This window comes from Sciurus vulgaris (assembly GCF_902686455.1).
Source record: "Sciurus vulgaris genome assembly, chromosome: 2".
NCBI lineage: Eukaryota > Metazoa > Chordata > Mammalia > Rodentia > Sciuridae > Sciurus > Sciurus vulgaris.
In genome coordinates, this window is record NC_136462.1 from 90,091,244 (window position 1) to 90,104,761 (window position 13,518).

A 13,518-nucleotide genomic window follows, 5' to 3' on the forward strand; every position below is an offset into this window, starting at 1 on the left:
AGGAAGGCAGGGTTTTGTTTTATTTAGCACCATGCACAGTGCCTGGAGAATGGCAAGGTCTTAACTAATATTGATTAAATGCCTTAAATAATCCACTCTGTGCCAGGCATAGTGGTGCACACCTGTAATCCCAGGAGCTTGGGAGGCTGAAGCAGGAGGATCACAAGTTTGAGGCCAGCCCCAGCAAATTCATGAGGACCTAAGCAACTCAGTGAGAACATGTCTTAAAATAAAAAGGGTTGGGGGTGTAGCTCTGTGATAAAGCATCCCTGGGTTCAATCCCCAGAATCAAAAAAAAAAAAAAAAAAAGAAAAAAAGAAACCACTTCAAGGCTCAAACAACTTCGGGCTCAATCAAACAGGCCCCACAAACCTATAACCTATAGCCCCAAATCAAACAGCCTGTCTTGAATCTTGTAATGTGAAACAGGGCCCAAGCTGGTTGGGATAGTTTTCAAATTTTCAAGAAAATATTTGCTGTTTCATGGCTTGGGCTATTCTCAGCCTGGGAAGACTCACTCCAAGATAGGGCCAGCGAGTGGCCTCCAGGATTCTTCCCTCTTCCAACAATCATTCTGGTGGGCAGGCCTGCCTAGGAGGGACACACCTCAGCAACAGCTAGTGGAATGTTTACTTGCTGTTCCTATGTCCAGGGCCTATTTCTGGAGAAGATACTGAATACAAGCCTGTGCCATTCCTTCACTGACCTTGCCAAGGACTGGGTGATGAGAGCATGTGCCAGAAAGAACAGTGACGGTTACTTAGCTTATCTCCCTGGCTCCAACCCAAGCTTCTCTGGGTATATCAGGTCATTGCTTCCATTGGTAATTACCCTTCCTTGGCTCTATGGTTTAGCATTAAATATTGCTTCATTTGCTCTGTCAGTTTTACTAAAGGACAGAAGGAAGAAAGAAAGTTATGGGTGATAAGGTTCTCCCAACTCATAAATCTGATTTGAGGAAATCCTCACTGGAGTTCCTTGGAGTTTAAAAGGCCAAAGGAAACAGATCAGCATTTTGGGCCAATACAATTTTTCCTATGGTGAGTCCAATTACTAAGGAAACTGGAATACGAAGAGGTCATTTGACTTATGACCACACAATAAGCCACCAAAAAAAAAAAAAAAAAGATAGCATCCAAGACTCTTGGTTTCAAATTTAGTGCCACTGTGATAGCCTAAGTTAAATCTATATTAATAAGTTAGCTTTGGGAATTAATATCAAATTTAGTTTGGATAAATGGGTTTCACATTTTTAAAACTGTCACTTAAGTTGTCACCTCAAAACTCAACTCATTGGGATCCTTTTGAATTTCCTCAGAGTTAAGCAAGAAGGTGGCTGGAAAACTAAGGCCTTCCTCCCACACCTCTACCAGGTTTTCCTCTAAATCAACACCCTAAATTTTCTTACTAAAACGTCTTTTTCTAAGGCAGAAAATGGGAGATAGGGAAAGAAAAAGCTAGATTCTTGCCTGAGCAGAAACACTATTTTCTGGTTTAGAAACATTCTCACATCACGCTAGGACCAGCTGTCCTGTGGAGAGTGTTTAGGATTTTCATTGTTATTTTTCCTTCTTGTTACTGAGGAAGAAAAAAAAAATTTATCATGTAGAGTGAAGAAAAATTTCAAGTCTTTTTTTTTTTTTTGAACCTATCCATCCAGCTCAAAGTCCCCGGAAGAAGTGTGAGGTCTGGTGGTACTGAATCCCAGGCAGATTTGGCAGCTCCAAGCTTCGTCAGAGGCCAGATGATAGTCAGTGTTCTGGTTTTCTCAAAACACCCATGATCACTGGGCATGGTGGTACATACCTGTAATCGCAGCTACTCAGGAGACTCAGACAGGAGGATTTCAAGTTTGAGGTTAGTTTCTGCAACTTAGCAGACCTTCTCTCAAAAAATAAAAAGGTTTGGAGATGTAGTTCCAAGGTAGAGTGCCCTGTTTTAACCCCCAGTACCAAAAACATAAATAAATAAATAAATAGCAGTAGGAATAACACTTAATACCATTAGTCAATAAAAAAAGAGGGAAAAAAAGTGTGTTTGGGGATTATAAGAAAGTATTCATATCATTAAGCAAATATATGGAATCATTTAGTTTGTTCCCATCCTTTTGGGTAAGGATTTGGAAATGAAGATTTTTATAGCCACTCTGCTCATCATTAGGGATTTGGAAACTACTATCCAGGAAGAAGCTCCATTGGGGCCATAGCTTCAGAATCCTACACTCAGGGGGCTCATGTTAAAAACAAGAGATGGGCAAAGGTTACCAGCTCCCCTGCACTGATGCATTTATCTTTACCTCCCACTGCCTGGGAACATCCCTCTGGGAGGAATCCAATCAACAGCACCTCACACAGTTATTCTGATGAAAGAAGTTTTATATGGACAACAGATATTTTGTATGTTTATATGAATAAGAGTATAATAAACAAGGAATAATGTGCAGTCTCAGTCAGGAAAGCTGTGACAAGGAAAAAGTTTGGAACTATGCAGGAGTAGTGTCAAGCATTAAACCATATTTACAAGTCTAATTTAGAAACTGGCACAGGAAGAAGTTGGGGGATAAGCCATGCATGAAATAAAAATATGTATATACGCAGATATAAACACCCACATTTTCACACTTCTTTCACCCATTTTCTCTACAAGGCAAAAATCAGACAAAGGAAAAGCCCAGCCTTTTTTTTTTTTTTCCCAGAGTCTCTCTATTTCCTATGGGTCTGTTACAGAAGTCCCACATGGGCTTGGATTCCAGGCAGCTGACTTCACTTTCATTGGCCCCACTTACTGCTGACAATTTACCAAGGGAATACATGGGATACAAAGGAGGCAAAAAAAATATGGTTCACTTAACATTATACACAAAGGCATCAGTGTCTCCAAGTACTCTTACAACCAGTTCTTCACCAGATCCTCATCAGACTTCAAACCAGCAACTGAGTTCGGTCAAACTGTGAGACAGGAAAGCAGTATTCTGATCCAGCATTCACTGGGTCAGTCACTTCATCCAAGATAGTCACACATGCCAGTCCCAAGCAAGTTAAGTCCTCGGGGGCCTGCAGCTGTTTGCTTTGTGGAATGGAGGTTTGGGCTTTTTTACCCTCCCTGGATTTCTCCTTACTGCCACTGCCGCTGAGCTCTCTGCTGTTCCCTCTGGACCCAAGACAGCTGCTCAGCTTGTGTATATGTAATTTATTGTTCTGCTGTTGCTGGTTTGTCCCCGGCCGCCACTGGCTTCTCAACCTGTGACTCTGGAGGGATCAGATATTGGACCTCCTCTGTGCTGATGGCTACTTTATCTGGCTGGAGCCACCTCTTGAAATGTTCCAAGGTGCTACAAAAGAGCAAAAGAAAAGACTGTATCAGACTTCACTGATTAATTACTTAATGATTAGCTCAGTTACTCAAATACTGCCTTCCCACCCACCGCCAATTTTTCCTACAATTGTTTTTCACTGTGAACATTGGGAGAACAGCGATACTCCTCTGACAGCTGTGCATCCTGGCAGCTCTGCAGCATAATTTACCCCCTAGTGGGCACTTTGACTATAAGCAGCACCAGGCCACCTTCAAATGCAGAGCCTCTGAAGGCTTGATGAGAATAGCTGAAGAGCTTATGCCTCAGTCTTACCCTTTTTTCCTCAAAACTGAAGAGGAGATAAATTGTTAAGGGGAGGAAACACTCAAATAAATATCAAATTATTAGCAAGGCAGAAAAGTGAGCATCTTTAAATCTCTCATATCTGAAGCGTCTGAGGCTCATTTATATATGTAGGGCTTATTTGTAGCATGTGCAATTTGTGTGTGTGTGTGTGTGTGTGTGTGTGTGTGTGTTGTTTATTTCATTCCATAGCAAGTCTCCAAGATAAAAACATCTGAGCTGTAAATGTTCCCCACAAAAGAATGGCCATTATGCCAGAGGGCTCTTTGTGTTTGCCTATGTAGAGAGAGGGTAAGTATGATCATCAGGCTCACAGATGCCCTCCCACCTTCCTTAAATACCCAGGCTCCTCTATCTTACAGTTATTAGACATTCACAGTAAGATATAAATGACAAGAAACAATGTAAACCTCATTCTATGCTCTTTAATAGCCCAAAGTCATAACAGCAGATTTTAGACATTTGTCAGTGTATGGGGAACCATGCTTTGGACAGCTGAATTTCTTAGCCCATTACTTCCTTGCCAAAAGCACACAGAGGAGCATTATCTACCTGGCCTTCACAAATGTGAAGACTCACATGAGTTCACTGCAAAATGGCCTCTGCTTAAAACATAAACTTTGAAGTTTGAAAACAAAAGCATAGCTACTCTTTCCTGGTGCTTGTTCTAAAGGATGACAGAAAGAAGTATTCCCACAGATGTAGGCATGGGAATCAGATTCAAACATCAGAGGGCAGAGCAAGTGGCTGACTCTCATGCCCATGGCTCAGGGGAATCAGGTGTGATGGGGATATTTAATCTTCATCAACTACCCTTTCATAGAAGTAGTCAAATTATTTCTACAGAAAAAGGAATACCCCATTATTTTAAGTATGGATAAATACACAGAAACATGCTAATCTGATTTCAAAGAAAGAGAATTCCTACTGGAGAATTACACAGGAGAAAGTTGTTTTTTCTTCTCAAAAGTGGAGTAGGGAGATATGCAAGAGGAGGAGGACTATCAGTAAATACCAAATTGTTAGCAGGTCAGAATCTATACATCTTCAAGCCACCTATGTTTGAGGCAGTTTATGGATCAATTAGGTTGAGCCTTTAGAGATAGAACGGAACAAACTTTATTTTATTTTATTATTATTTTTATTTTTTATTATTATTTTTTTTTTTCACTGAAAATGTTTTATTGGCCTTTTGGATAGAAATGGGAATTTATTTGCCAGGAAGGATGATCCCATCATACTTCTGCTGGAACCAGCGCATGGCCTCCTCTTTGCTGATTCTGTGTTTGGCCCCAATGCAACCTGTCATGTGCTTCTTGTCTGCGATGCTGAAACCTGGCCTATCCAGCACCACATAGAAGTCCAGACTGTAGATACCAATGCTTGGATCATATTTGATGTCCAGATTGATGTGTTCCTGGATCCCAAAACCAAAGTTGCCAGTATCCAAAAAGTTATTTTTTCTTAATTCATACTCCTGCACCTTTAGACCTTTCTCCAGAATTTCTTCTGCCTTGGCCCCACGAACTGTGCAGTGAACAGCAATCTTTTCATTTCTCCTGATGCCAAAGGATCTGACGGTGTATCTAGCTTTGGAAAACATAGGAGTCTGGCCTGTGAGTTGCTCCAACACCTTGGCGGCCTGGGTCAGTCTGTCTCCACTCTCCCCCACACAGATGTTGAAGCAGAGCTTGCGGATGTGAAGTTCCTGGATGGGGTCCTCCTTTTCGCCTTGATCCGCCATGATGGAGAACAGGAAGAGAGGGTAGAGTCCAAACTTTATTTTATTTTCTGAGCCTTCAGAAAGTAGTTGGCGTGACCATAGAGGCCATGCTAATTTTTTTTTTTTTTTTTTTTTGCGGTGCTGGAGATTGAACCCAGGCTTGACAGGCAAGCACTCTATCAACTGAGCTATATCCCCAGCCGAGGTCATGCTAATTTCTGAAGGATTTGGGGGCATGCTGATCCAATATTTGAGATAATATAAGTGAAAGTGCTTTGCAAATTAAAAAGTAAAATATAAATATGAAGTTTTATTCACACACTGTCCATGATTTTAGCAGCAGCATCTTCATCTGATATGATGGGACTCTCAAAATCAATATTAATGATGTCTTGCAAACTTAGGTTAAGCCCTATTCCCCTAACACTTTTGGTTAAAATTCAAGTTTTCACTTCTCCATGAATTTTTTTAAATTAAATTTCTTTTCTAAACTGATAAAAGTATAAACTTTTGGTTAAAATTCAATTTTTCACTCCCCAATGCATTTTTAAATTAAACTTCTTTTTAACTGATAAAGAAATATAAAATTTTATGTACTGATGGGGGTCCCTCCATCAATTTTTATTTAGAATAAATTCTTACCAAACTTTAAAATTCTGCTATGGAAGATAGTATTAACAATAGCTAATATTTATATTGTGCTTAACATGTGCCAGGCAGTTCTAATTAACCCTTAAAACAACTTTATGAGATAAAAGCTATTAATCCCAATGTACAGATTAGGATAGTGAAGCACACACAGGTTATTTATCCCAGAACATACAAGTTAAGTGGCAGAGCTGAATTTCCAAGTGTTAAGTACTAAACCACTCATTGTGGCACAATGCCTTCTCTCTTTCTATATCTAAACCATCCCTCCCTCCCTGGTACAAACACCAGAGCCGGGAGGGAGTTCAATGGTCTCTTAATTCCAAAGTACACTCTGTCACTTCTGCTCATCTAACTCTTCTCTTATGCTGTCTCCTATTGGAAGGTAATCTTTAAATATATTTGCTATGTGTCCCTATCTGAGGACCAAAAGCTAAAAAAAAAAAAAGGTTAAAACTTCCTTACACAACCCTCCCATGACACCAAGCACAGTGCCTTCACACAGTAGCTTCTTAATAAATTTATTCATTTGGTCTACACAAATTTATTGAGTAGCTACAATATGACAGAAACTATGTAAGGCAATGGAAATTCACAAGTAAGAAGACATGATTCCAGTTGTTGATTGATTACCACTTTCTCAAGTGCATTACCTATTTAAAAATGAAAATGATGGTTTATCCTCAACTCCATTCACTCACATGCTGCTGGGGTATTTGCTTTATGGCAAAATTCTCAAGCTAAGAACAAACTGAGCAACCTTACAAAGGCTGATTTTAGCTCAAAAGAACTGATGTTGATCTCAATAAATATCAGGACTCAGATGTCACTATCCCTGAATTTGTGAGAGAAGAGGTGCTCTCAGTGAAACAGACTGGAAATCAATTACCTCTCATCAGAATCAAGTCCATCTACGAAGAACTCTGATGCTAACTTCTCCTGGAGGAACCGATCCCAGCATTCCTTCTTGGCTTGGGCCAGGGTTCGAAGCATGTCCTTGGAAGTAACTTCCTCATTTAAACCCTTGATTCTTCGTAGTTTCTTCTCTAAATAGAAGAGAAAATGGAGCTTAACAAAGAAAGTGAGTATGAAATGAAATGCCAATTCACCAATGCAAAATGAAATGAAAAATGCCAATTTACCAATTCTTTCACTGATGAATATATTCACATTTCCTGTACAAGAGATAATTTTTAAAGGACACATAAAAAGGAACTGAACATACTTCTTTTTCCTTCATGTTCTCATCCTGCATTGTAGCAAATAAATGTTTAACCCAAGAAAAGGAAAAAGGCATGGGTTCTCATAAATAAATCAATAGCATGTTTTCTTTGAAATCACAGAAGCCCAGCAGGTATCTCTCTAAGGAAAGCTTGTTTTTCCTGGTATGACATGTGTATACTATCGTCTGTTTTCTGACTCCTTGAAAATAATGTCTCTAAGGAGTTAATGGTTTTTCTTCTTGTTACAGTGACATAAAGTGGTTTTTCAAACCTCATGAGAAAGAATTAGAGAAAATGATGAGAGATCCAATGGTTCATTAGACACTAAAATTGACTTGATGAGAACTCAAGGATAAGAGACCTTTAAGATCTCTATGTGATTAAATTCTTGATTAAAGAAAAAGAATCTCTCAACATTTAAAAAAGTTGCTCAGTTTGTGGTCTGGATGTTGGAGCCTAATAAAAACAAACATCTTGTAATCCCTCAGAGAGTAGTCCATATGGCTTCCTGATGATAGATGTTTAATTACTCTTCTTTGTATTGTAAGTATAACTGTTGAACAGATTTTTCCTTTTGAAAAACATAAGAAAGAATATCATCATTACCTTTTTCCTTAATTTAGTCTTTCCTTCAACTATAATATGGCCACATGCTGAGTAAAGATGTTTTGGTCAAGAATAGACTACATATACAATGGTGGTTCCATAAGATTATATCACCTACTGATATCATAGCTATCTTAGTTGGGGTGTGTACACTCTATGATGTCCACTTATGAAATTATCTAACACATTTTTCAGAATGTACCTCTATTAAGCAGCACATGATTATGTATGGGTAAATAATGGCTTTTTCTGTGTGTGGAGGGGAGAATGGACATTAAGCCTAGATCCAACAGAAACTTAATGATATGCAATCCTGTTTTCATTTCTAAACAAGTTCCATCAGCGAACATCCACTAGTCAAAACAAGAAGCATTTGTGTTCCTGTAAGTTATCACAAAGAATTCACCTGTGTAAAAAAACTTGCAGTTTATAAATGTTAAAATTTGAAGGGTTTTATTTTTTCCTTAAAGATATAAAAAGGTTCATGCGTATCTCATGTTCTTTAGATTTCTCAGACTGTTGTTACTTCTCCTTATCATCATTAAGCAGGTGCTCTGGGCACTGAAAGCAGAACTTTCAACCCTTTCGGTCATGGCTACAAGCATTACTATTCTATCTCTGGTGACTTCCTCAAAAATTTCACACTACTCCCTCATCTTTCTCATTCTCCATCATTCCAACTGTTTTTCTCCTATCTTTTTTTCCTCCATTATGTCATTAATGAAATTTCTTTCACTCTCCCAAAGATATTCCTTAGCAATCACATAAGCTCTGATTCCTCTCTGTCCTTCATCAAAAGCTCCTTCCTCAAATTTTTGTGGGCAGATTTGGTCTTGTGATAGATGTTCAACAATAAAAGACTACCATAAGAAGAAAGAATTTTGAGAATTTTCACCATAGAGAAATGATAAATGCTTGAGAATAGATATGCTTACCTGGACTTAAATATTATATGATATACATGGTACATCATTAATATGTACAGTTTTAATTTATTTTTTATATTTTAAAACTGGGATTGAACCTCAGGGCACTTTACCCAATGAGCTACATCCCTGGCCCATTTTTTTAAAATTTTTAAAATTTTGAGATAAGGTTTCACTAAGTTGCTGAGGCTGGCCTCAGACTTGTAATCAAGCATTTTGCCTGTGCTTCCCAAGGAGCTGGAATTACAACATGCACCACCACACCAGGCAATATGTGCAGTTTTATGCCTTTATGTATCAGTTAAAAAATAAATTAGACTGACATTTCTCTTTCTCCTAGCATGGGACAATCTGAATTTCATTCCTATGTTTGGATTCTCTCTAGATACTTACATTCTGATCACAGGACAGGGCACTGAAACTGTAGGCAAGAAACATTTTTTTAAATAAATGGCTAATAAAAGATAGTGAATTTATATCAACATGCTCCCATTTCCAACAACCAATCTACATACTATAACAGTTTTTCAAAACTCTAACATTAGAAATCTCCACAGAGCTTTGGGGTCATGGGCATTTCTATCAGGATGGCATAAAGTTTAACACTTCTAAGTTATCTGAATACATGGGTCGGCCACCAATAGTAAGCAAGAGGGTTTTACAAAATGCCAAGAAATAAAATAGAATTTAAGTCAAGTGTGGTGGTGCATGCGTGTAATTCCAGCAACTTGGGAGGCTAAGGCAAGAGGATGTCAAGTTCGAGACTAGCCTGGGAAATTTAGCAAGACCCTATTTCAAAATAAAAAATAAAAGGGCTGGGAATTTAGTTCAGTAGTATAGCACCCCTAGGTTCAATCCCCCATATTGCAAAAAAAAAAAAAAAAAAAAAAACAGTTCCAAGGGATGTGCAAGAACAGTGAGAGTGATCCTTTCCTATAACAAAACTGAAACCCCTAGAATTACATCTGACAGATACATGTATCAAGCACTTAAAAAAAAGGGGGGTGGGAGGGAGAGGAAACCAAGTTTGAGTCAACAAAACTTCAACATGCTCCCATAAAACCACCAGCTTCTGATTTTAAAAAGAGTATGCCAGCAAGCTAACTTACCTAGAGATGCTAAATATACTTCTGAATCCTGCAAGGGAGCCCAGGGTTTTATTGCTGGCTGGACAGCAAAGTTTGCTGCCTCCCTCTGGCCTTCACCTGTAGGGTAAGAATTCACAAAGGAGTCCGAGAAGGTACTGCTGGCAACATCTTGATCAGGATTTGGCAGACAGGAACAGATTTCAGCCCAGAGATCCCTGCCAGATCTTGTAGCTGTACAGTCAATACTCTCAAACATTTTCATTTGGGATTTAAGCTGGAAAACAGAAGATCAAGTGAGTAAGAATTAGTTTTAAGGATACAGTATAAGTTTGTGGCACTCACATATTTATCCACTGAAGAAAAGTAATAGAATTTTAAGAAGTTTCTTTTAACAAAAAAATTAAAATATCTTCCATCAGATTCATATATATATATATATATATATATATATATATATATATATATACACAAGGGTGACAAAAGAGAAATTGAGTTCCTTTCTAGCTCTGCATTCAAGTTGTTCATAATGAAGTTTGTCTAAAAATGGAATTTCCATCCCAGCAACTCAGGAGGCTGAGGCAGGAGGACTGCAAAGTTGAGACCAGCCTCAGCAACTTAGTAAGGCCCTTTAGCAAGATCCTGTCTCAAAATAAAAAAACAAAAATGACAGGGAATGTGACTCAGTGGTTAAGTGCCTCTGGGTTCAATTCCCAGTACCAAAAATAAATAAATAAATAAATAATAAAAAAGGACTTTCCATAAGCCCAGACACAAAAGGACAAAAACTATTATGATTCCACTTATATGAACTGATAAACAGAAATAATGGTGATCATCAGTGGCTGGAGAGAAGGGAAAATGGGAAGTTATTTCTTTTTTTTTTTTGGGTGCTGGGAATTGAACCCAGGGCCTTGTGCTTACAAGGCAAGCACTCTACCAACTGAGCTATCTCCCCAGTCCCGGGAAGTTATTTCTTAAGGACACAGTTTTTATTTGAGAAGGTGAAAAAGTTCTGGAGTTGAATAATGGTTATAGTTATATAATAATATAAATACCACTGAGCAATACACACAAAAATGGTTAAAATGATAAATTTTACATTGCGTGTGTGTTTTGTTTTGTTTTGAGATGGGGTCTTGGTAAGTTGCCCAGGTTGGCATCCAACTCACAATATTCCTGCCTCAGTATACCAAATAGTTGGGATTTCAGGTGTGGGCTACCACCCCTGGCTTACATTATGCATATTTTCTTTCTCTCTCACATATACACACACACAGGAATTTCTAGAATGCTTCCAGTGTAAATGAACAGCTATGCTTTTCTCTAAAGATCTCCAAAATACAACTGCTCTATCCTTAGCCAAATTGTTTTCAACAGGATACAGACAGGCACTTGCACAGTCCATGAAGATAGCAAAAGTGATGCATGACTATCTAGGGGGGTACCCTCATAGTACAGGGGCCATGTGCTTATTACATGTAGCAGCTGGTTTATATAACTTATGTTCCTTTTTTCCTTCTTCATATTTTATCTTTTTCACTTTTACATTATTAGTTTTTTGTTTTTTGGTACCATGGTTTGAACCCAGAGGTATTTAACCACTGAGCCACATCCCCAGACCTTTTTTTACTTTTTAATTTTGAGACAGACTCACCAAGTTGCTTAGAGCCTTGCTAAATTGCTAAAGCTGTCATGCCAATCTGTCTTGTCTCAGCCTCACGAGTTGCTGGGATGACAGGTGTGCACCACCATGTCCAGCTAAATAAATCATTTTAATTGTGTACATTTACCGGGTATAGTGTTCAATACATTATGCAAGGTGTAATGCTCAAATCAGGGTAGTTAGCATTTAACAGAAACACTGAAAAATAGGCATTTATGAAGAAACAGGATCAGAAGGACAGCTGCTTAAGGGCACATTACTAATACAAGATGAATCTCTGGAGACCAGAATGGTGCTGCTCCAAAATCCCTATTTTGGGCCAGTACCCAATATTCTGCCTGTTTGGGATGCTGAAAGCCGCAAGGACAGATGGGAAGGGCTACGCAGCGAACCTGGGGGCTTGCATAAACATCTAAGTTTAAAGGCCAGATCAACACCTCTCTTAAGAAGGGTCTTAAGAGTCTAGCCCGGTGGCGCATGCCTGAAATCCCAGCTACTCAGGGGTCCCAGGCAGTTGGACAGCAAGCCCCAAAAGGACTGGGGATGTATTTCAATAGTAGAGCGCTTGACTAGCATGTAGGAAGTCCAGCCCCAGTACCGCAAAATCAGTACATGAAGGGGGGCGGGTGTTTGCAATACGGAAGGTTGCCCAACCAAAGGTCTGAAAAATTCCCTGCGACAGAGCCCAGTAGTCAGAGCAAAGGCCCTAGGTAAAACAGACAGCTGATGAAGTGAGGCACCTCCCCGCGAAGTCCTCTGAACACACCCAACCAAAACTTAGCTCTCACTGGAGCACCGCTAGGCCCTGCCCTCAGGGTGTCCGCAACCCTTCAGGAAACTCTGTGTCCAGACCCCAGGCCTCAGTCGTTCCGACCTCAAGAACTGGCTGGGGGTGACGATGAATCAGGTCCTCGATACCCTCTTGTTTTCGGGGGGTCAGTTCACAGCAGGGAATACAAAATGCCGAGTACCCCAACCCCTCCTCACCTGCCACAATCACCTGCCCAGGAACCTGGGAACGCTCTGCTGTAGTATGTCGCTGGCAAACAGGAAGAAACAGCGAGGGGCGGAGTCATCAAGTGACGTAGCCCAGAAGTCCTCCAATTACCATCCGACCTGGTAACGTTGTGTGAGTCGATTGGTCAAGGGGGGCTCGTGAGGAAGGCAGGAGCCGAAGGCGAGGAAGTGGAGGGCGGGCTGTGGTTGCCTGGAAACGTTGGAGTCCCTTGTCTAGAGCTCTGCCTCCTCCCTACATCCCGCCGAAGAATGTGGTCGATTCCTTGTAGAGCTGGAGATTCCAGCATCACCTTCCTATCCCCTGCTGGGATACAGTAGCCCAGTTTTCCAGACCTTTGACTTTCTTTCTTTCTTTCTTTCTTTCTTTCTTTCTTTCTTTCTTTCTTTCTTTCTTTCTTTCTTTCTTTCTTTCTTTCTTTTTTTATTGTTTGTTCTAATTATAGGTGACAGCAGAATGCATTTTGATTTCTTGTACACAGATGGAGTCCAACTTTTCATTTTTCTGGTTGTACACGATGTAGAGTCACACTATTCGTGTAATCATACATGTACATAGGGTAATGATGTCGGTCTCATTCCACCATCTTTTCTTCCCCCCCGCCCCCTCCCTTCCCTTCATTTCCCTCTACACAATCCAACGTTCCTCCATTCTTCCCTTACCCACCCACCCCCTTATGTATCAGCATCTACTTGTCAGAGAAAACATTTGGCCTTTGGTTTTTGGGGATTGGCTTATTTCACTTAGCATATTCTCCAACTCCATCCATTTACCTGCAAATGCCATAATTTTATTCTTCTTTATGGTTGAGTAATATTCCTTTGTGTATATATACCACGGTTTCTTTATCCTTTCAGCTATTGAAGGACATCTAGGTTGGTTCCACAATCTAGCTATTGTGAATTGAGCTGTTATAAACATTGATGTGGCTGTACACTGTAGTAGGCCGATTTTAAGTCCTTTGGGTA

The 13,518-nt window shown here is 39.7% G+C and overlaps 2 protein-coding genes across 2 annotated transcripts; both read right to left on the reverse strand.

Moving 5' to 3' along the window:
• Positions 1-2,600: 2,600 nt before the first annotated feature.
• Positions 2,601-12,620, reverse strand: CCDC32 (coiled-coil domain containing 32). Its single transcript, XM_079129033.1, has 4 exons — positions 12,523-12,620; positions 9,894-10,146; positions 6,919-7,075; positions 2,601-3,331 (listed from the first exon to the last, which is right to left on the reverse strand). The coding sequence occupies exons 2-4, from the start codon at positions 10,132-10,134 to the stop codon at positions 3,190-3,192; spliced, it is 540 nt and encodes a 179-aa protein (XP_078985159.1). The 5' UTR covers positions 10,135-10,146; positions 12,523-12,620; the 3' UTR covers positions 2,601-3,189.
• LOC306654958 (large ribosomal subunit protein uL5-like) lies at positions 4,862-5,431 on the reverse strand. The gene has a single exon (XM_079129028.1). It carries the CDS (start codon positions 5,400-5,402, stop codon positions 4,869-4,871), a length of 534 nt encoding a protein of 177 aa, XP_078985154.1. The 5' UTR covers positions 5,403-5,431; the 3' UTR covers positions 4,862-4,868.
• Positions 12,621-13,518: the final 898 nt, after the last annotated feature.